This window comes from Pelobates fuscus, chromosome 6, assembly GCF_036172605.1.
Source record: "Pelobates fuscus isolate aPelFus1 chromosome 6, aPelFus1.pri, whole genome shotgun sequence".
Lineage (NCBI taxonomy): Eukaryota > Metazoa > Chordata > Amphibia > Anura > Pelobatidae > Pelobates > Pelobates fuscus.
In genome coordinates this window covers 23,140,515-23,164,325 of record NC_086322.1, presented here as the reverse complement: position 1 = coordinate 23,164,325, position 23,811 = coordinate 23,140,515, and the positions used below count along the sequence as shown (strand labels likewise).

The window sequence follows — 23,811 nt, the reverse complement described above, 5'->3', positions numbered from 1 at the left end:
TTTGGTACAAGGATAGAGTATAAGGGAAGTATAGGAATATGGGAATGCTAGAGTGAATATTGAGATGGGACTGGTAGGATTTGGTTTAGAATGCAGAGACGCATGGCGGGGGTAGAGAGGAATGAGAAAAAGGCAGCAGGAACTCAGATAGTTAGGGAGAACTTGCACAGAAAGGGTGCTATGGAAGGGTTGGTGAGAGCTGTTATAGAGGGGAAAGATAAGCTTTATATGGAGGTGACAAAAACTGGAATAAAAGGGGCTGAGATGCAGAAGGAAAGCATGGAGAGAGTGAGCAGTAAGGTAACAACGAGGGAAGATAAGACGGGGAAAGTGTGAGAAATACCAAACCCGCGTGACGAAAAGCGTTTGCCATGACTGGATTGGACTGAAAGTTTTCAATCAAACAATGAGCGAATCAGCACCCGGCGGCTCTCATGGTATTTGTCTTCTTTGACTGGTCACATAGATAGCACATATTGGCAGACATGCACATACTGACCCAGGATAATTATTGGAAAATCTTAGCGAATTCAAGATAACACTCATGTAGGTTGCATGTATGAAGTCGTTTCTCAGAACCACCAGGGAAATTAGCAATATATATATTTTTTTTTTTTAAAGTAATGACACAGCAATAGGGATGAAAGGAGATCGGGTCAAATAGCAGAATGAGATTGCAGGGAGAGCGAGCCATATAGCAGAATTAGTAGATTGGTCTGGTATGCCTATTGCAACAGACAGGGATGAGGGAGTCTGACTTGTAGTGAATGGCTCAAAACTGGATACAGGCAGGAGTTCACCAAAAAACCTGTCTAAAGAAATACACTAGTGAAAGTAACACCCTAAGTTTGGTGTGATTGATACAGGAGCTGATTCACCGGAAATGGCTATTTAATGTAACATCACTGGTATAAAAATTGTAATTAAATATAATAGTGCCAATGTTAAAATAAAGATCAAGTATTCCAGGAAAAAGGGCAGCAACTATGTGTGGTGTGTACGTCTTTAAATCTGCTAGAAACAGAATCAATTGAGTACATGCCAAATGTTATACTTTGTGTAAAAAGACACAAACCATATAGAAAGACAGTATTAGGAGCTGTTTTCTATAATACAGTAGGATTGGATATCACAACTGTGTATGGTATCACAACTATATATGGTGTGTACGTCTTTAAATCTGCCAAGAGCAGAATAAGTAGAGTATACACCAAATATTATACTTTATAAAAAAAGATATAAATCATATGAAATAGAAATACAGTATGTGGAACTGCTTTCTATAGTGCAATAGAATTAGGTATCGCTTCAAAAACCACTTAAATCAAATGAATTAAAAAAGGATGGATGAAGGTGAAAATCACACGAAGTTTTCAGAGATATTTAGCCGATATATTTATCTGATGTATAAGATGATAAAATGGTTATTTCTATTTTTATCTTTATTTATTTTTATTTTTATTTATTTTTACATTTATTTTTATTTTTATTTATTTTATATTTATATTTATATTCATTATTAATTTTTTTATATTTTTTTCTTCATTTTTATTTTTATTACTACTATTTGTGTTCCCCCTTAACTTTTAGGAATATTTCCTTTATGGCTTTTCCGACCACTAACAATACCAGGATCATATTAAACTTGAGATATGCTTTCACTATATTGCTCTCTCCTGATGCTAAGTATGGATTACATAATTAGAATATTACCTCGATGGTAATATTGCTATAATATATCCAACAATTGATACAATACAACATCATGACACAATCCTGTGTATTCTAGCTATTAACTTAATGATCTACATATCATCTCAAATACGGTCGTAATACATCCATACATATGTAAGAAAATCTCTTTTCATCTACGTCTGACACATTACACCAAGTTATATTATACAACCAAGTACCCATATGCTTCTAAATCGGCATGTATCATTTGGGTTTATAATAATATTTTCATTTTTAATTTGATTCTCACTATTCATTTTTGTCATCCTCCAGGTATATTTATATTTGTATCTTTCAACTAATTTTATTCTCTTTTCTTCCTCCCCTCTTTTATCTCCCACACTCGGCATTGAACCTAGCCAATAATGAAATCGATTAACTCTTAACTTTCAATTGTAATTAATTAATTCTAATGTATAATTCCGTTTATGTAATTTTTCCTGTGTAATCTGTATCTGAAAAGTATAATTATTCGAAGTTTGTCATTCTAATGTGTAGCGGAGTATCAACTTAGAGATATCCCTATTATAACTATTATATATCTATATTTTTTTAAAATAAATTAGTACATGATTTCCATATTTTCATATTTTTGTACAGTATAATAACAACCTTCAGGTATCCTAAATTTAATTCAAAATCATCATACCACTTTTATATATATATTCTTTATGTTTTTATTGTGCAATGAGTATTAATGAATTAGTGTTTAATTGTCATAATGAACTGTTGTATATAGAAAATGTCATTTATTGGCAATTAGCCAGATGCATATTTAAATCATTGCTGATCCATCGAGCTCCATTCCGTCTCTGAAGAAGTGGGGCTGACACCCACGAAACGCGTCACGGACGCAGTTTTTGATCCAGCAGTAAGAACATTACCCCCACCGAATAACATCCCACGATCTGGGGACCGATTGGCTCATAGCGTGCACCACTCAGAGTGAGGTCTGAGACGTACGCCAACCTCACTGACAGCTGACAGCTAGAGGGATCTATCCACATCAATCCTAGCCGGTCCCTGTGGTTAACTCAGAATAAGGACCACTATTCTGCTGGTAATATCTTTGCATACCGTTCCTGGCTTGTATTTCTAGTATTTTTAATATGTTTAATAAACTTCGTGTTATTTTCACCTTCATCCATCCTTTTTTAATTAATTTGATATAAGTGGTTTTTGAAGCGATACCTAATTCTATTGCACTATAGAAAGCAGTTCCACATACTGTATTTCTATTTCATATGATTTATATCTTTTTTTATAAAGTATAATATTTGCTGCATACTCTACTTATTCTGCTCTTGGCAGATTTAAAGACGTACACACCATATATAGTTGTGATACCATACACAGTTGTGATATCCAATCCTACTGTATTATAGAAAACAGCTCCTAATACTGTCTTTCTATATGGTTTATGTCTTTTTACACAAAGTATAACATTTGGCGTGTACTCAATTGATTCTGTTTCTAGCAGATTTAAAGACGTACACACCACACATAGTTGCTGCCCTTTTTCCTGGAATACTTGATCTTTATTTTAACATTGCCACTGTTATATTTAATTACAATTTTTATACCAGTGATATTACATTAAATAGCCATTTCCGGTGAATCAGCTCCTGGATCAATCACACCAAACTTAGGGTGTTACTTTCACTACTGTATAGCAGAATTAGACTGCACGCAGACTGTGACATATTGAGAAGGAGGCTGTAAGGGGGTCTAGGCCACATGGCAGAAAGAGACTACATGACTTGAAGGGTTAGTCCAACCACCATGACCACTTCAGCTTTTGAGTAGCTATCTCTCCCCTCCCACCCACACTGCACTCCCTCCTGCTTCCCTCCATTCCACATTGTTTTTTGCTTTTTAAACGCCTCTCACTCTCTCCTTACCGGCCTGGAGCACGTGCATGAACCGGTGAAATGGTCCAATCACAGGCTTTACTATGACGTGTGCTGCCCCAGTGACACCCCGGTGCTGAATTCCAGGTAAGTAAAACCATTTTTTGGAGGTTTTACTACAACTTAAGAGGGGGGACCCAAAAGGGCATATTACCCTGGAAAGGATATAGTAACCCTTTAAAGGCAAGTGCATAATGAAACACACAATCAAGGTTTCAGAACAAGACAAAGTCACAGCTACGAAGGGCCATCACCATACAGCAGGGACAGCTTTATATTCACATTGGAGAAATATGAGAAGGTTTTATTTTTGTCTGATTTTGAAGCAGGGTGCATATAAGAGCGCACTCTCCCTTTCTCCATGACTGTATGGCTGGTTAGTTATTTTGAATAAAGGAACTGTGTTTAAACCGGTCACAGCTAAACTCTGTTTACATAAAACTTCACAGATTCTTCTCCTGACAATAGTAATGAAAGTTCTGTCCTAGTGTTTATTTTCTAGAGTCGTCAGACCTGTTCCCTGACTTACTTACTGCCACACAAAGCATGTTTTACATATGAAAGGGGCATAATCAGAAATCTACCCCAAGGGAGGGCTGACAAGGGGGGCAATTGCCCCAAGGCCACGAGCATACAGAGTTTGTGGGATGCGGACTCACACCAGCCTTCTGTGGAACTATATATTTGAACAGTACTGCGGACTGAGGCAATAGGCAGTATGTGTGCAGGTCCTTTGCTAGTCCAGCACTGTGTGAGTGTGTGCATGGGCTGCTGGACCACTCAGGTACACTCTACTGCCAAAAAATAAATAAATTACTGTTTAGTAAATATACCCCCATTCAAAACATGCACATATATATATTTCTCAATAATACACAAGATCCAACGCACTCACTCATCCACTAAACAGCAAATGTCCTAAATTTTGAAAAAAACACCTAATCTAGGCAAAAATAATGGGGGTAATGCATAAGCCTGCCACAACGTCAATGCCCCCCATCTTTGGTAGGTCCTACTCTGACAACCTAATGTCTGCTGTTATGAGATTATTCCACTTACTCAGGAAAAAAAATCCATCTGGGGCAAAATCCAATAGGGAAATAGTATTTTTTTTCTGCATGTTTTCTCTGGGGTTATATGAGAAGACATTGTGCTGGAGACACAACCGTGGCTTTCTGATGCTTCTCAATGAGCTATAATAAATTACAGAAGTGAGGAAGTCAGGCACCCACCAGCCACAGATGTTAGCTCTGCAGATCTAACAGAAACGGATGGAAACCTCCCTGGATTCTGCCCCCAATTATAAAACTTGTCAATTTATAATCTATAGAAATCTGCATTTTTATAAACTGTCTAAATGTAAGAGGTTCTAGAAATATAAAGCCCTTGATCAAGACTACGTGCTGTGTGTGGAGTGTTCCTTTAATGTTCTTCCTGTTTGGACAGGCCCATTTGGATATATCCCAGTGGACTGCAGAGCCTTAGGCTGGCCAGGTGCCAGTCTAGGTCACGTATATATGGTGCCCTTGGAGACAGAGTTCACTCATGACATCAAGAAACACACACTATTGTCATTGGTGACAACGGAGTCACAGGAAACGAAGAAGAGTTATCAAACTGTCACATAGAGTTTTTCTTTTGGCGTTTTGTTAGCATTTAGCACAGTTTAGCAAATCTGTCAGTTTTTTTAGTCTGTTGCTACTTTTGTATCTAACCATCCTCTGTTATCGCATGCCATTCTTTTGTCAACACAATGTTTTTAGCAATACGTTTTCCATCACTTTGTCAGAAAAATGTTGCGTTTCGCTTCTCTCTTTTCCACCCCTATAAGCTTGGTGGTCTTCAATGAAATGGCTATTTCTGAGAAAAGTGGCAGAATTTAGGTAGAAAATTCGAACAAATTGGATACAAAAATTAAAATATACTGTTCAGATGAGCTGAGTAACTCTCCCCCTGTTTCTCTCACACAGGCCCCATTTGTCAAATTCACACAAATCGTAGACTCCAGCTGTTCAGGACCAGCGGCCCTCCACTGAGTTACCCTGAAATAATGTAATGATTTGCATGAAAAGGCGTGTATATTGAAGACAGGGATTCACTGAATCTAACTGAATCCAAGCATTAAAGAAGATATAGAAATGGTGGTGCAGACTGAAAACATAAAGCAAACTAATGTCCTATAGAGGACGTGCACAGGATAGCTGTACACGGGATCCCAGATTAGAGTTGTCACATTGGTCACATTTTGTGCATGCTGTCCAGAGATACAGAGTAGCCTTGCCAGGAGCGGACTTGGAAAACGTCCCAGGGACTCACCGGATGCCACATAAAACAGCCGCACCTTCCACACCAAACCATACATGGTACCGTACAATAAATGCAGCACGCCGCGTGTTTGATTTGCTGGGAGCCCTGCAGTATGTAGCATTCATATCCTACCAGTGGAATGCTATTACTTTATCACAGTTGTTTGCATCCTACCTCCAGGCATCACGTGGAACCTATAGCTATATAGACACATCCTTAGTATCCATTATTTCTGTTGTTTGAGTTTCTGTAAGATTTTTGTATTTGCACATAATACAATGATACAAGGGCATGGGGGGGCTCAACAGAAATCCCTTTAAGTAGGGATGGAAGCAACAGCATTTAACCCCTTAAGGACAGACGACGGATATATTCCGTCATGATTCCCTTTTATTCCAGAAGTTGTGTCATTAAGGGGTTAAATAGGAATGTCACTTCTCAGGATTATTGCTTACTTATCCCTATATTTAGTCAACATGTGTTTGTGAGGAGTAATAAATAAAATGAAATGTACAAAGCGATGCCTTTCTATCCTGCCTCTGGGTGCCTCCATGTTAGCTCCTGGTCATTAATTGGTATAAGCTGTGTCATATGCACTTACCACTGGCAGTCATCATAGAGAGAGGAACTAAAGAAAATAATGTGTGTGTTTCAATATTAAATGAAAAAAAAAAGAAAAAAATTGGGTATTCCCAATACAGAGAGGCCCAGTACCTAGTAATATAAAACTAGTTATAGTTAATGGTGAATGGATAGTTACAGGAACAAAACATTAAACACAATACTCACAGTGTTAGTGTAACCCACAGTGTAACAAAAGTGGTTTCACCCTCCTTATAGGTCTTAAAGGGACACTATAGTCATGAAAATTACTACATGTTACTGTAGTAGTTCAGGTGAGTATAGTCTGTCCCTGCTGGCATTTCAATGTAAACACTGTCCTTTCAGAACAAATGCAGTGTTTACATCACTTCCTAGTAACACCTCTAGTGGCAGTCACTCAGACCTACGCTCTGCACAGAGACACTGAATGCTCCTCACAGAAATGCATTGATGCAATGTATGTCTAAGAGGAGATGCTGATTGGTGCTGTGCAACGGTTTGCAGGACAATAGCTTCCTGATGCTTTCCTACAGGGAAGCATTGGATTGGCTAAGATCATCAAGATTGATAATCTCAGACATGGGAGTGGGGTCAGCCATGGCAGGTTTTAAACCTTTAACCCCTTAAGGACCAAACTTCTGGAATAAAAGGGAATCATGACATGTCAGGCACGTCATGTGTCCTTAAGGGGTTAATCTTCACATAGATCAGCAGCAATCCCAGCACTATATTATTCCTTTAACTACACCCATTATTAAACGAGTCTTATTAGAGTGCAGCTATCAAAAAAACTGGTGCAGCCATCATTCATCACAATCTTCCAACATCTCCTCTCTCAGTTTAAAAGTTCACCTTGATACGGTCTCACAGAATAAAGCCCGTAAGGAAAAACTCCCATATAGACAGGATAGAATAAAGGGATTGGAGAGAAGAGATATTAGAGGAGAGACAGGGCTATCAATAACTAAAGTCTAACTAGTCAACACCTTATCCATTACAGCTATCTTAACAATACTAGTGACCACTAGTGGGATACCCCCATGTCAAGGACAAGTTAACCAAGGGGATCATTAAAGATGTAGTCAAGTACTGTGCAATAATGGTGAAATTTCTCGAACAGCTTGTCAGCTTGCAGCAATGAACTGTCTGGTCAATAAGGCCTTCTTGTTACCCCCTAAATCTGGGCGAACCATTTGACAAGGTCGAGGTAAAGAAATACTCGTATACACATTTTTCTCTGAGTTATACGTAAACTATTTTATTGTCGTTTTGTTTACACAAACACTGCAAGATTAGCATCTAGTCAACATATTTGGTATTGCATAGCTTGGCTCTGATTGTACCCTCTGAATTTAAATGTAAACTTACCTAAACTACTCAGAAATATTATTAGCGTTCGAAATTTCAGAAAGGGACTTTTCCACTTCAATACTCTCACATAACATGTTTTGCTTCTGTTTCATAATATTCTATCTGACAAATCTCAGCTCTGTTTTGTCAGGTGAAATTGAGAGTTCAGTAATTTTAATTAATTTGAATCCAGATTTTTTATAATCCAAAGAGGACAGAGTTTCATGGAAGCGGAATGTAAAAAAATATATATATATAATCAGATCAAAAATATAGAACTGAAAAAAATACAGACCACAGAATCAACAAAGTAATTATATTTGGAAGTAAAGTCTGTGCGGCTATGTGTGCTATAAATCAGACATACAGAAGGATGGACAAATAGATCAGACAAGGGAGTTTTCACCATATAGAAACATAGAATGTGACGGCAGATAAGAACCATTCGGCCCATCTAGTCTGCCCAGTTTTCTAAATAGGATAGCCTTATGCATAGCCCACGCATGCTTAAACTCCTTTACTGTGTTAACCTCTACCACTTCAGCTGGAAGGCTATTCCATGCATCCACTACCCTCTCAGTAAAGTAATACTTCCTGATATTATTTTTAAACCTTTGTCCCTCTAATTTAAGACTATGCCCTCTTGTTGTGGTAGTTTTTCTTCTTTTAAATATAGTCTCCTCCTTTACTGCGTTGATTCCCTTTATGTATTTAAATGTTTCTATCATATCCCCCCTGTCTCGTCTTTCTTCCTTTATTTAGAGAATAGATACCAAGGAAATCAAGAAAGTGTAACCACATGCTAAATGTGCACAAGGAGAGCTACATACAATTTATGTTAACGACCAAAAGCTTTGGATATCCTCTTTGTCAATGCCAAAATGTCCTTTGGAGAGAGAACAAGGGGTTTCCCTAACAGAGGAGCCATGGCAGAAAACTATGCTTTCTGCATAAGAGCACCATCTGCTCCCGCTTGCAAAAAATTCATTTCAAAATCCTAAGCCAATGGTACAGGACTCCAATCATGATACATAAAATCTTGCAGGACCCGCCTGACTTGTGCTGGAGAGGTCTTGCAGAATCTGGCACTATGCTTCACCTTTTTTGGTCAGCTGGTCAGGCTCGATCATCTCAACATATTGGATGGTGATCTGTAGACACATAAAATACATCATTGGGGAGGATGTCCCCTTCACAGCAGACATAGTATTGCTACAAAACATCTCTCTCCTTACGCACTTATAAGAAGTCCCTCATGAAACATCGGATAAAACTGCTGCGAAGAGTCTGACCCCATCGCCTCTAGCGTCCAACAGTGGATGCAGAGAGTAGAAGAAATATATCCGATGGAAATGATGATAACCACGGACAAATACATGGCTGCTTGGTCCCCCTGGATGCAATACGATTCTTTTAACTTAATATGACAGAACCCATAGACTAGAAAAGTCCAATACGACAAAATAAAACCTCACCTCATCTCCCCCCTCCCTTTTTTATTTTCTCTCTCCTCCCTTCTCCCCAATCTCAGATCGCCCCTCACTGTTCTCTCCTTTCTCTTGGAGGTGGTGACGCTCAGGAGGTGGCTGGTGACCCGATATATTGCATGTCTGAGACTCTGAGATGCCACGTATTTTTGAGGACGAAAGTGAAGTATGCTTGCTGCTGCACTTTGTGGAGGAGCCTTCGCCACTGACCGCACTGCTGTATCAAACTTAAACAAATAAAGATTAGCAAAAAAAAATAAAAAATGATCATATATTGAATTAAATGTTTCAGAATGTAAAATATTTCATACTGCGAAAGACAACGATGTTTGTCTGTAAGAATAAGCAACCTCTGGCACCTATGTCTGCCTTAGCACAATGTGAGTTGCAGCTTACAGTAGGTGAAATAAAAACCAATGGTTATCACTAATTCTCAGGTATAAAAGGCTATCGCCGTTTTGGGCCTCGCAGGGTTAATTGCCCTTACACACTCTGCACAGTGATGCAGTAAAGGCGGTGAGCTGTGACAGGTTTACAGTAAACACGGGAATGGTTTTGTCAGGGTCCAGCCAGCGATAGGCATTCAGAGCCCACACAGCACAGCCAGGGCAGGGCAGTCATACCTGGAATAATCAAAACACGAGACTGGCCAGCCCCCTTCCTCACCTTGCTATAAGAACCACAGACACCTTGACAGGGTCACAGCTCCAACCATGGCGACTAAAGTGGACATCAGGGTAAACAACCACCAAGCAAACTTGGCAGCATCCAAGGAGCACGTGCTGGCAGTGACCCGAAATTACATTGCAGACCCCAGACTGTGTAAGTACCCTGAGTGATGGGAGTGTTAAAGGTGATAATATGGGGGAGACTTATCAAGGTGTCTGTTCTGAAAAGTGAGGAATATTCTGTAAGGGAAGGCGTCACCAATGGAACCTGTCTGCTGATTGTCCAAGGTTATAAATTAATCATTTCTGAAATACTAGGATCAAGTAAAGAGGGATGCCCAAAATGTAGATTTCCAGGTGTTGTAGAACCACAACTCCCATGATGCTTTGCATGCCTTTAGAATGTCTTCAGAATGACAGTGCATCGTGGAGGCTGTAGTTTTAAAACATCTGGGGATTTACCTTTTAGGCACCCCTGGGCTTATAGCCTTCCTATCATATTCTTTATGTATTATCTTTAGTTACCAGAATTGCCATTTCACGCTGGCTGTTACAATAATGAAAGGAGGCTTTTTACTTACTATTGACAAGGAAGTTTTTTGCTGTATTTTTATGGTTTCTATAATTGAAATTATATAAGATAAGATTCCAGAGAACAAAGTCGGGATAGTGGGACTGGCCCACCGTAATCGGGGCAGGTGGGAGGCTTGGCAATGTGTAAATCTATCCTCAGTAACCACACACGATCTGAAGACATCCGTTCTGGTACTCCGGTGTGTCACTGCAAAAGGAAGGATTAAGTCACCTGTGCTAAAGGAGGGCGATCGTGACATTCTGGCCCGTTGATGGGTTCTGTGTATAAATGTAAAATACTCTGATGGGGATTATTCACTAAACACTGAATTGCAGTGAACTGAAAATCAAATTTGCAAATTGTAATAGGTTAAAGCAGTCAAGCTGTGAGTACAGATGGATTCATGCTTTTTTGGCTTTTAAATTCACTACAATTCTATGTTTAACAAATAGACCCACTGTTTTGCGCAATTTACAGGTGCCATTCTATGAAGAAGAGTTATTTTTTTATTTTTATTTTTTATAATCCTATTACAAAAAAAATATTTCATTATGAATCTCTTCTATTTTTAATGAATTATTCCAGATGTTTACCTTTTTTGTTGGCTTTGGTTTTCATGCTTAGGCAGAAAGTTAGTGCCTTATCGAAGCATTGTTTTGTTTCTGTGAGTTAAATAAATCTTTGCTGTTATTCCGTTACTTAATGTATCCAGCACTGCGCAATTTGATGGCGCTGTATAAAAAAACAATACAAAGCTACTACTATGGGATCTCCAGAGAATTGCTGTTGAATGCAAGTAGAGCTCAAAGTGCTGTCATCAAGATAGATGTAATGTATTATTTAAAATTTGTAAAGCACCAACATGCTCTGCAGCGCAGTATAATCAGATGACATTTACCACGAGAGACCTGTGCTCTCTGCCTATATAAGCAATATTGCTGTTTATGTATTTTAGTAGAGGGGAATTTTCTATTTCGTTTTAGAAGAGCATAAATCGAGGCAATGAGGATCATATCATATAATACAGGGACACCCTTACTACTATGGCAGTGAAAGGCTGTTGTAATCCCCTCTGTGAGCTATGGCTGTCTGGCAGTGAAGGGGTTAAGGGATGTAATGGCCGTGCTGTGATAAGGAAAGATAGATCACGCTGTCTGTTTGTTGTCTATACAGTGAGATGTTTTGGTTCACAGATCAAAACACTGGGCAGAAGACTGTCAATAGAGCTCTGTATTATAGCCAGGTGTCTATCGCTCATCTCTCGTCTCTCACATCACTTTGTATGTTTGTCTTTCTGTTCATCGTCTCTCTCTGTCTCTCCCAACACTTTGTATGTTTGTAAAGGGACACTATAGTCACCAAAATAACTTTATCTTAATGAAGCAGTTTTAGTGTATAGATCATGCCTATGAATTTTTAAATGGTTTAATTTTCAATCAGATGTAACTTACTATAAAAAAGTTTTGTTTTTTTTTGTCTCCTACTCTGTAAATTGAACTTTATTCACATACAGGAGGCTATTGGAGGGTCTAGCAAGCTATTAACTGAACATGGGATAAGACATTTTAAATTAAACAGAATTTGCAATAAGGAAGTATAACAATTAGATGACTTCACAGGAAGCGTTTAGAAAGGATGTGTAAGTCACATGCAGGGAGGTGTGACTAGGCTGCACTAACAAAGTGATTTAATTCCTAAATGGCAGAGAATTAAGCAGTGAGACTGCAGGAGCATGTTCTATACACCAAAACTGCTTCATTAAGCTAAAGTTGTTCAGGTGACTATAGTGTCCCTTTAACCTGTCTGTCCTTCTGACTCATACATCATAGGGGATATTTAGCAAAGTGTCACTGACACTCTAATGCCTAATTTTCAGTGAAATTTCGGTTGCAATTCACTAACAGGATTATTGACCAAAGTGAGAATTCAACATAAATTTTAAATTTAAGGCCAAAGTAGCTGAATGGAAAGCACAGCTGACTCAGAATTTTTCAAATTCGGCTACTTTGACCTTAATGGGTTACAATAACCCTTTGTCACATAAAGTATGTCTGAGCTCGTAATGACTTGTTGGGCACCAGAACAATTGTCAAATTGCTTTTTTAATCATAAAATACTTTATGATTTCTATACTTAAAGGTAGGCAGACAATGTAATAGAGCAGCAGGAAATGCTAGCAGAATGCTTGGTTGTATAGGGAGAGGTATTAGCAGTAGAAAGAGGGAAGTGCTCATGCCATTGTACAGAACACTGGTGAGACCTCACTTGGAGTACTGTACACAGTACTGGAGACCATATCTTCAGAAGGATATTGATACTTTAGAGAGAGTTCAAAGAAGGGCTACTAAACTGGTTCATGGATTGCAGGATAAAACTTACCAGGAAAGGTTAAAGGATCTTAACATGTATAGCATGGAGGAAAGACGAGACAGGGGGGATATGATAGAAACATTTAAATACATAAAGGGAATCAACACAGTAAAGGAGGAGACTATATTTAAAAGAAGAAAAACTACCACAACCAGAGGACATAGTCTTAAATTAGAGGGTCAAAGGTTTAACAATAATATCAGGAAGTATTACTTTACTGAGAGGGTAGTGGATGCATGGAATAGCCTTCCAGCTGAAGTGGTAGAGGTTAACACAGTAAAGGAGTTTAAGCATGCGTGGGATAGGCATAAGGCTATCCTAACTATAAGATAAGCCAGGGACTAATGAAAGTATTTAGAAAACTGGGCAGACTAGATGGGCCGAATGGTTCTTATCTGCCGTCACATTCTATGTTTCTATGTTTCTATGTTTAAAATAAGTTCAAACTAACCTGGAATCCAGCGCAGGGCAAAGCTCACAGCGACGCTTTTAATGCCTCTTTAGGACGTCAGGGCAGCTGCAGGACGTCCCACTGAAGCCTGTGATTGGACCGTTTAAATGGCTCAGAGCGCAAGTGGAAGATGTTAGTGGGGAGGAGGAGGGAGGATTTTAAAAACAAAAAAAAAACCATTGTTTTAAAAGTGGACATTACTCATTTTGTGCAGCGATTCAAACTGAAACACTATGCACACATACTCCTACCACCATAAGCACTTCAAGTCACTAAAGTAGCCATGGTGGTCGAAGTAGTCGTTTACATTTGAAATTCAGTTTGAATTCACATTGAGTCTGCTTTTTTTTTTGTTCCCTGTCATTTTTGAATACACACCATGTTTTCAGTGATACAACAGATTAATGGGTTATCCAACACTTGTTTTCAGACAGAAAAAAGTATTCTCTGTTTTACTTCTCCCTGCCACTCCAAATGTGGTGGCCTTCTAAAACTTTTGGAAAACTTTAATACCGTCAAAATAATGATTGAATTTTACTGTCACGTTTCAGAACAGCCTTCCAGTGAGTTATACAGCCTACATAGGAATGGTAGTAGGTACCTGGAACAGCCTTCCAGTGAAAGTTATATAGCCTACATAGGAATGGTAGTGGGTACCTGGAACAGCCTTCCAGTGAAAGTTATAGCCTACATAGGAATGGTAGTGGGTACATGGAACAGCCTTCCAGTGAAAGTTATACAGCCTACATAGGAATGGTAGTGGGAACCTGGAACAGCCTTCCAGTGAAAGTTATACAGCCTACATAGGAATGGTAGTGGGTACATGGAACAGCCTTCCAGTAAAAGTAACATAGCCTACATAGGATGGCAGTGGGTACCTGGATAAGCCTTCCAGTGAAAGTTATAGCCTACATAGGAATGGTAGTGGGTACCTGGAACAGCCTTCCAGTAAAAGTAACATAGCCTACATAGGAATGGTAGTAGGTACATGGAACAGCCTTCCAGTAAAAGTTACATAGCCTACATAGGATGGTAGTAGGTACCTGGATAAGCCTTCCAGTGAAAGTTATACAGCCTACATAGGAATGGTAGTGGGTACCTGAAACAGCCTTCCAGTGTAAGTCATAGCCTACATAGGAATGGTAGTAGGTACCTGAAACAGCCTTCCACTGAAAGTTACATAGCCTACATAGGAATGGTAGTGGGTACCTGGAACAGCCTTCCAGTGTAAGTTACAGCCTACATAGGAATAGTAGTAGGTACCTGGAACAGCCTTCCAGTGAAAGTTATACAGCCTACATAGGAATGGTAGTAGGTACCTGGAACAGCCTTCTAGTGGAAGTTATATAGCCTACATAGGAATGGTAGTGGGTACCTGAAACAGCCTTCCACTGAAAGTTACATAGCCTACATAGGAATGGGAGTAGGTACCTGGAACAGCCTTCCAGTGAAAGTTATATAGCCTACATAGGAATAGTAGTGGGTACCTGGAACAGCCTTCCCGTGAAAGTTATACAGCCTACATATTAATGGTAGTAGATACCTGGAACAGCCTTCCAATAAAAGTTATGCAGCCTACATAGGAATGGGAGTTGGTACCTGGAACACCCTTCCAGTGAATGTTTTATAGCCTACATAGGAATAGTAGTAGGTACCTGGAAAGACCTCCTAGTGGAGGTATGTGTTTTTGAATAATAGATGGGGCTAATAGGAGATCAGACATGATATTAATAATAAACTCTATCTGAATATTTACGTGTAAATCCCCCAGTGTGCCACCCAGTCAGGGATGTCGTGTTTTGGGATCTCTCTTTGTGACCAGTGATACAAATGGCACAGTAAGGTTGTAATTAAGCCAGATACAGACAGAGTGAGCAGCCTCCTGTGGTTTTTATTGACACTAAACGGGTGGGGGCCCTATCCTGATCCATATTGACAAAGTATAAACCTTTTCAGTGTCAAATAAAACAACTCGTTGACAGTTATCTGAGTCTCTGTTGGTGACCATCCATTGATGGCCCTCAAACTAATTCACATGGAACGTGCACGTGTTTGTTTGTGCATACAGGTAGCATGTGTGTATTTGTGTGCGTGCCACTAACAATAATATTTACAGGGTCAATTGTCAAGAATTGATTTTTTTTTACCCCTTCTTGTAGATTGTAAACTTGTTTGAGGACCTTAATATCATGTTCGTCAGATACTTTTCAAATATTCCCATTCTAGAATTGTAAAGTGCTATAGTATTTGTTGGTGCTATATCATTATTTTAAATGATATTTATAATGAAATCCTTAAATCCAGCTGTTTTCGGTACAGCTATTTTGGCTTCAAACATGACATTCTCTTTGAATTCTTAAAAATTCCCACTTTATTGAATAATCTGTGATTTTCAGATTGTTTTCCCTTGGCTACTCGTTTGCCATATTTCTGTGGAATTCTGATGAATTCAGCATTCTCTTGGACAGGCTTATAAAGCACTGTGCTACCGACAATGAATTAATTAACTAATTACAGCCGGAGCTGCCTCAGTTAATTAATTCCAATGAAATTTGGATTGCATGTATTCCACATACTGTCGGGCAGGACTCTCAATCCTTCACAGAAAGAAAGCTGGATCCATAGATATCACCCAAAATCGGTTGATCTGGCAAGTGTTCTTAGAACCAGCACTGATTTTTAATCTCAGAAAGCAGGGTACAAACCTCCCCCCAAACGAGGGCAGTAAAAAGAAAACAATTCTCATTCATTAATGGGTTGTGGGGTTAAGTTTTCAAGTGCATTAACTAGCACACCATCTGGTCATTAACTACTTGGAAAGCCTTCTGCAGTGGTCAGCTCTGCTTAATTAGGGCATAACAATTATCATGTGTTTATTTCACTTAGTCTTGCCAGAGCCCCAGTAAACAGCTTGTATTTCTGAGTGAAGAGACTGTAGCTCTCTTTTATTCTCCCCCTGTAATCAATCAATCTCTGAGCAGTCTGGGTGGGACATGACAATTAACCATTTGTCAACAGGACTGTCCTACAAAAGAAATTGCTTGCAGATTTTTAGTAGCACGTTGATTTTTTTTTTTTTTTTTTAATCTACAAGTTAATAGCTGCAATCACAATCTCATACTTTCCGACTGCCCCAGTTTAGGAGGGACAGTCCCTATCTTGGTATAAAATTCCTCTCTCCCTCTTAACCCCTTAAGGACCAAACTTCTGGAATAAAAGGGAATCATGACATGTCACACATGTCATGTGTCCTTAGGGGTTAAAGGAACACTATAGTCACCTAAATTACTTTAGCTAAATAAAGCAATTTTAGTGTATAGATCATTCCCCTGCAATTTCACTGCTCAATTCACTGTAATTTAGGAGTTAAATCACTTTGTTTCTGTTTATGCAGCCCTAGCCACACCTCCCCTGGCTATGATTGACAAAGCCTGCATGAAAAAAAAAAAAACTGGTTTCACTTTCAAACAGATGTAATTTACCTTAAATAATTGTATCTCAATCTCTAAATTGAACTTTAATCACATACAGGAGGCTCTTGCAGGGTCTAGCAAGCTATTAACATAGCAGGGAATAAGAAAATCTTAATTAAACAGAACTTGCAATAAAGAAAGCCTAAATAGGGCTCTCTTTACAGGAAGTGTTTATGGAAGGCTGTGCAAGTCACATGCAGGGAGGTGTGACTAGGGTTCATAAACAAAGGGATTTAACTCCTAAATGGCAGAGGATTGAGCAGTGAGGCTGCAGGGGCATGTTATATACACCAAAACTGCTTCATTAAGCTAAAGTTGTTCAGGTGACTATAGTGTCTCTTTAATGTCCCTCTTTTCTAGAAGCTCCATGTTGTTGGTATGTCTGAGTGTATAACAGAGTACCACAGCAATAATACTCCCAGTAATGTGTCTGAGTGTATAACAGAGCTCCACAACAATAATACTCCCAGTAATGTGTCTGAGTGTATAACAGAGCTCCACAGCAATAATACTCCCAGTAATTTATCTGAGTGTATAACAGAGCTCCACAGCAATAATACTCCCAGTAATGTGTCTGAGTGTATAACAGAGCCCCACAGCAATAATACTCCCATTAATGTGTCTGAGTGTATCACAGAGCTCCACAGCAATAATACTCCCAGTAATGTGTCTGAGTGTATAACAGAGCTCCACAGCAATAATACTCCCAGTAATGTGTCTGAGTATGTAACAGAGCTCCACAGCAATAATACTCCCAGTAATGTACAGCACAGAGCTCCACAGCAATAATACTCCCAGTAATTTCTCTGAGTGTATAACAGAGCCCCACAGCAATAATACTCCCATTAATGTGTCTGAGTGTATAACAGAGCTCCACAGCAATAACACTCCCAGTAATGTGTCTGAGTGTATAACAGAGCTCCACAGCAATAATACTCCCAGTAATGTGTCTGAGTGGATAACAGAGCTCCACAGCAATAATACTCCCAGTAATGTGTCTGAGTGTATAACAGAGCTCCACAGCAATAATACTGCCAGTAATGTGTTTGAGTGTATAACAGAGCTCCACATCAATAATACTCCCAGTAATGTGTCTGAGTGTATAACAGAGCTACACAGTAATAATACTCCCAGTAATGTGTCTGGGTGTATAACAGAGCTCCACAGTAATAATACTCCCAGTAATGTGTCTGTGTGTATAACAGAGCTCCACAGCAATAATACTCCCAGTAATGTGTATAACAGAGCTCCACAACAATTATACTCCCAGTAATGTGTCTGAGTGTATAACATAGCTCCACAGCAATAATACTCCCAGTAATGTGTCTGAGTGTAACACAGAGCTCCACAGCAATAATACTCCCAGTAATGTGTCTGAGTGTATAACAGAGCTCCAGAGCAATAATACTCCCAGTAATGTGTCTGAGCGTATAACAGAGCCCCACAGCAATAATACTCCCAGTAATGTGTCTGAGTGTATCACAGAGCTCCACAGCAATAATACTCCCAGTAATGTGTCTGAGTGTATAACAGAGCCCCACAGCAATAATACTCCCAGTAATGTGTCTGAGTGTATAACAGAGCCCTACAGCAATAATACTCCCAGTAATGTGTCTGAGTGTATAACAGAGCTCCACAGCAATAATACTCCCAGTAATGTGTCTGAGTGTATCACAGAGCTCCACAGCAATAATACTCCCAGTAATGTGTCTGAGTATGTAACAGAGCTCCACGGCAATAATACTCCCAGTAATGTACAGCACAGAGCTCCACAGCAATAATACTCCCAGTAATTTCTCTGAGTGTATAACAGAGCCCCACAGCAATAATACTCCCATTAATGTGTCTGAGTGTATAACAGAGCTCCACAGCAATAATACTCCCAGTAATGTGTCTGAGTGGATAACAGAGCTCCACAGCAATAATACTCCCAGTAATGTGTCTGAGTGTATAACAGAGCTCCACAGCAATAATACTGCCAGTAATGTGTTTGAGTGTATAACAGAGCTCCACATCAATAATACTCCCAGTAATGTGTCTGAGTGTATAACAGAGCTACACAGTAATAATACTCCCAGTAATGTGTCTGGGTGTATAACAGAGCTCCACAGTAATAATACTCCCAGTAATGTGTCTGTGTGTATAACAGAGCTCCACAGCAATAATACTCCCAGTAATGTGTATAACAGAGCTCCACAACAATTATACTCCCAGTAATGTGTCTGAGTGTATAACATAGCTCCACAGCAATAATACTCCCAGTAATGTGTCTGAGTGTAACACAGAGCTCCACAGCAATAATACTCCCAGTAATGTGTCTGAGTGTATAACAGAGCTCCACAGCAATAATACTCCCAGTAATGTGTCTGAGCGTATAACAGAGCCCCACAGCAATAATACTCCCAGTAATGTGTCTGAGTGTATCACAGAGCTCCACAGCAATAATACTCCCAGTAATGTGTCTGAGTGTATAACAGAGCCCCACAGCAATAATACTCCCAGTAATGTGTCTGAGTGTATAACAGAGCTCCACAGTAATAATACTCCCAGTAATGTGTCTGAGTGTATAACAGAGCCCTACAGCAATAATACTCCCAGTAATGTGTCTGAGTGTATAACAGAGCTCCACAGCATTAATACTCCCAGTAATGTGTCTGAGTGTATAACAGAGCTCCACAGCAATAATACTCCCAGTAGTATGTCTGAGTGTATCACAGAGCTCCACAGCAATAATACTCCCAGTAATGTGTCTGAGTATGTAACAGAGCTCCACAGCAATAATACTCCCAGTAATGTACAGCACAGAGCTCCACAGCAATAATACTCCCAGTAATGTGTCTGAGCGTATAACAGAGCCCCACAGCAATAATACTCCCAGTAATGTGTCTGAGTGTATCACAGAGCTCCACAGCAATAATACTCCCAGTAATGTGTCTGAGTGTATAACAGAGCCCCACAGCAATAATACTCCCAGTAATGTGTCTGAGTGTATAACAGAGCTCCACAGTAATAATACTCCCAGTAATGTGTCTGAGTGTATAACAGAGCCCTACAGCAATAATACTCCCAGTAATGTGTCTGAGTGTATAACAGAGCTCCACAGCATTAATACTCCCAGTAATGTGTCTGAGTGTATAACAGAGCTCCACAGCAATAATACTCCCAGTAGTATGTCTGAGTGTATCACAGAGCTCCACAGCAATAATACTCCCAGTAATGTGTCTGAGTATGTAACAGAGCTCCACAGCAATAATACTCCCAGTAATGTACAGCACAGAGCTCCACAGCAATAATACTCCCAGTAATTTCTCTGAGTGTATAACAGAGCTCCACAGCAATAATACTCCCAGTAATGTGTCTGAGTGTATAACAGAGCCCCACAGCAATAATACTCCCATTAATGTGTCTGGGTGTATAACAGAGCTCCACAGCAATAACACTCCCAGTAATGTGTCTGAGTGTATAACAGAGCTCCACAGCAATAATACTGCCAGTAATGTGTTTGAGTGTATAACAGAGCTCCACATCAATAATACTCCTAGTAATGTGTCTGAGTGTATAACAGAGCTACACAGTAATAATACTCCCAGTAATGTGTCTGGGTGTATAACAGAGCTCCACAGTAATAATACTCCCAGTAATGTGTCTGTGTGTATAACAGAGCTCCACAGCAATAATACTCCCAGTAATGTGTATAACAGAGCTCCACAGCAATTATACTCCCAGTAATGTGTCTGAGTGTATAACATAGCTCCACAGCAATAATACTCCCAGTAATGTGTCTGAGTGTAACACAGAGCTCCACAGCAATAATACTCCCAGTAATGTGTCTGAGTGTATAACAGAGCTCCACAGCAATAATACTCCCAGTAATGTGTCTGAGCGTATAACAGAGCCCCACAGCAATAATACTCCCAGTAATGTGTCTGAGTGTATCACAGAGCTCCACAGCAATAATACTCCCAGTAATGTGTCTGAGTGTATAACAGAGCCCCACAGCAATAATATTCCCAGTAATGTGTCTGAGTGTATAACAGAGCTCCACAGTAATAATACTCCCAGTAATGTGTCTGAGTGTATAACAGAGCCCTACAGCAATAATACTCCCAGTAATGTGTCTGAGTGTATAACAGAGCTCCACAGCAATAATACTCCCAGTAATGTGTCTGAGTGTATAACAGAGCTCCACAGTAATAATACTCCCAGTAATGTGTCTGAGTGTATAACAGAGCTCCACAGCAATAATACTCCCAGTAATGTGTCTGAGTGTATCACAGAGCTCCACAGCAATAATACTCCCAGTAATGTGTCTGTGTGTATAACAGAGCTCCACAGCAATAATACTCCCAGTAATGTGTATCACAGAGCTCCACAGCAATAATACTCCCAGTAATGTGTCTGAGTATGTAACAGAGCTCCACAGCAATAATACTCCCAGTAATGTACAGCACAGAGCTCCACAGCAATAATACTCCCAGAGATGTGTCTTTAACACCTTAAGGACAGAGGCAATTGTGCAAATTCAGATCAAAACAAAATTTAAACAAACTAGAGGAAAGAGGTGAACTATAGTTGAGCAACATATAGCTCCAATAAAAGAGCAGGGGTGCCCAAAATGTACATTCCCCAGATGCTGTAGAACTAAAACTCCCATAATGCTTTGCGTGCCTTTAGAATGACAAAGCCTCAAGGAAGCTGCAGTTTTAAAACATCTGGAGATCTACCTTTGGGGCACCCCTGCTCTTTTATTGGAGCTATATGTTCTCAACTATAGTTCACCTCTTTCCTGTTAAGTACACCTACACTCATATCATTTTGTTCAGAAGTAACAGGCTTTTCATTTCACATTACATATTTATATATGAAACATAATTTAATGTGAAGAAAAACAAAAAAAGTTTGCAAAATTAAGAAATATTTTCCATGTTGTGCGCAGCATATTAACTGTGAATGTCATATACTGTTAGCTTTTACTGCAATAAAACACACAGTTATGTTCAGCAATGTCTCGCAAGTACATCAGTGCCCCCGATGTACAGGTTTTTTTGGAAGTTACAGGGTCAAATATAGGGTTTGCCAGTTTCTGTTTGCCAGATTGGTTTGCAGGGTCTATGTTTGAGACTATAGGGCAGCCCAGAAAAGAATATTATCCCCACGATGGCATACCATTTGCAAAAGTAGAAAACACAAGGTATTGCAAGTGGGGTATGTCCAGTCATTTTTCCTCTTAGTCGCAAATACTGGCCAAAGTTAGCGTTCATATTTGTCTGTGTGTGGAAAATGCAAAAAAATCTAAATATGAACACTAAGTTTGGCCAGTGTTTGTAACTAAAGAAGACTGGGCATACCCCATTTGCAATACCCTGCGATCACATGACCGGTGACAACCGGATCAGCCCCAAGATCGCAGCCACCAGATCTGCGGGGACCCGGTAAGTAATAGGGACACCCGCTATCCTTAAGGATTTGAAGGAATTCTCCAAGTATCATAATAAGGACGCCCACTGTCCTTAACTAATACAGCGCACCCCCCAAAGAAATCAAACTGTTTTAAGATGGGGTGATTTGTTTACCTGGGGTCCACAATTCCAAACTCTACTACCTCAGCCAAAGAGACAGAACTTCCTGTGCAGGAGCTTACATTAGCGCTCCTGAACTAAGCCTGGCAGTCACCTGATCATTCTCATCCAATGAGCTAAGCCCTGCCTTGATCGTTCTCATCCAATGTGCTAAGCCCAGCAGTCACCTGATCGTTCTCATCCAATGAGCTAAGCCCTGCCTTGATCATTCTCATCCAATGAGCTAAGCACTGCCCTGATCGTTCTCATCCAATGTGCATTAGCATTAGCACATTGGATGAGAACGATTAGGGCAGGGCTTAGCTCATTGGATGAGAACGATCAGGGCAGGGCTTAGCTTATTGGATGAGAACGATCAGGGCAAGGCTTAGCTCATTGGATGAGAACAATCAGCAGTCACCTGATCGTTCTCATCCAATGAGCTAAGCCCTGCCCTGATCGTTCTCATCCAATGAGCTAAGCCCTGCCCTGGTCATTCTCATCCAATGAGCTAAGCCCTGCCCTGATCATTCTCATCCAATGAGCTAAGCCCTGCCCTGATCATTCTCATCCAATGAGCTAAGCGCTGCCCTGATCGTTCTCATCCAATGAGCTAAGCGCTGCCCTGATCGTTCTCATCCAATGAGCTAAGCCCTGCCCTGATCGTTCTCATCCAATGAGCTAAGCCCTGCCCTGATCGTTCTCATCCAATGAGCTAAGCACTGCCCTGATCGTTCTCATCCAATCAGCTAAGCTCTGCCCTGATCGTTCTCATCCAATGAGCTAAGCCCAGTAGTCACCTGATCGTTCTCATCCAGTGAGCTAAGCCCTGCCCTGATCGTTCTCATCCAATGAGATAAGCACTGCCCTGATCGTTCTCATCCAATGAGCTAAGCCCTGCCCTGATCGTTCTCATCCAATGAGCTAAGCCCTGCCCTGATCGTTCTCATCCAATAAGCTAAGCCCTGCCCTGATCGTTCTCATCCAATGAGCTAAGCCCTGCACTGATCGTTCTCATCCAATGAGCTAAGCCCTGCCCTGATCGTTCTCATCCAATGAGCTAAGCACTGCCCTGATCGTTCTCATCCAATCAGCTAAGCTCTGCCCTGATCGTTCTCATCCAATGAGCTAAGCCCAGTAGTCACCTGATCGTTCTCATCCAGTGAGCTAAGCCCTGCCCTGATCGTTCTCATCCAATGAGATAAGCACTGCCCTGATCGTTCTCATCCAATGAGCTAAGCCCTGCCCTGATCGTTCTCATCCAATGAGCTAAGCCCTGCCCTGATCGTTATCATCCAATAAGCTAAGCCCTGCCCTGATCGTTCT

At 40.1% G+C, this 23,811-nt stretch overlaps 1 protein-coding gene across 1 annotated transcript in view; it reads left to right on the top strand.

The window, feature by feature from the left end:
- The first annotated feature begins 9,983 nt into the window (after window positions 1-9,983).
- Window positions 9,984-23,811, top strand: part of ATP6V1B1 (ATPase H+ transporting V1 subunit B1) — an 89,356-nt gene continuing 75,528 nt past the window's right edge. The window contains exon 1 of the mRNA XM_063457564.1: window positions 9,984-10,213. Coding sequence (XP_063313634.1) covers window positions 10,105-10,213 — 109 coding nt within the window. The 5' untranslated portion in view covers window positions 9,984-10,104. The remainder of the gene's footprint in view (window positions 10,214-23,811) is intronic.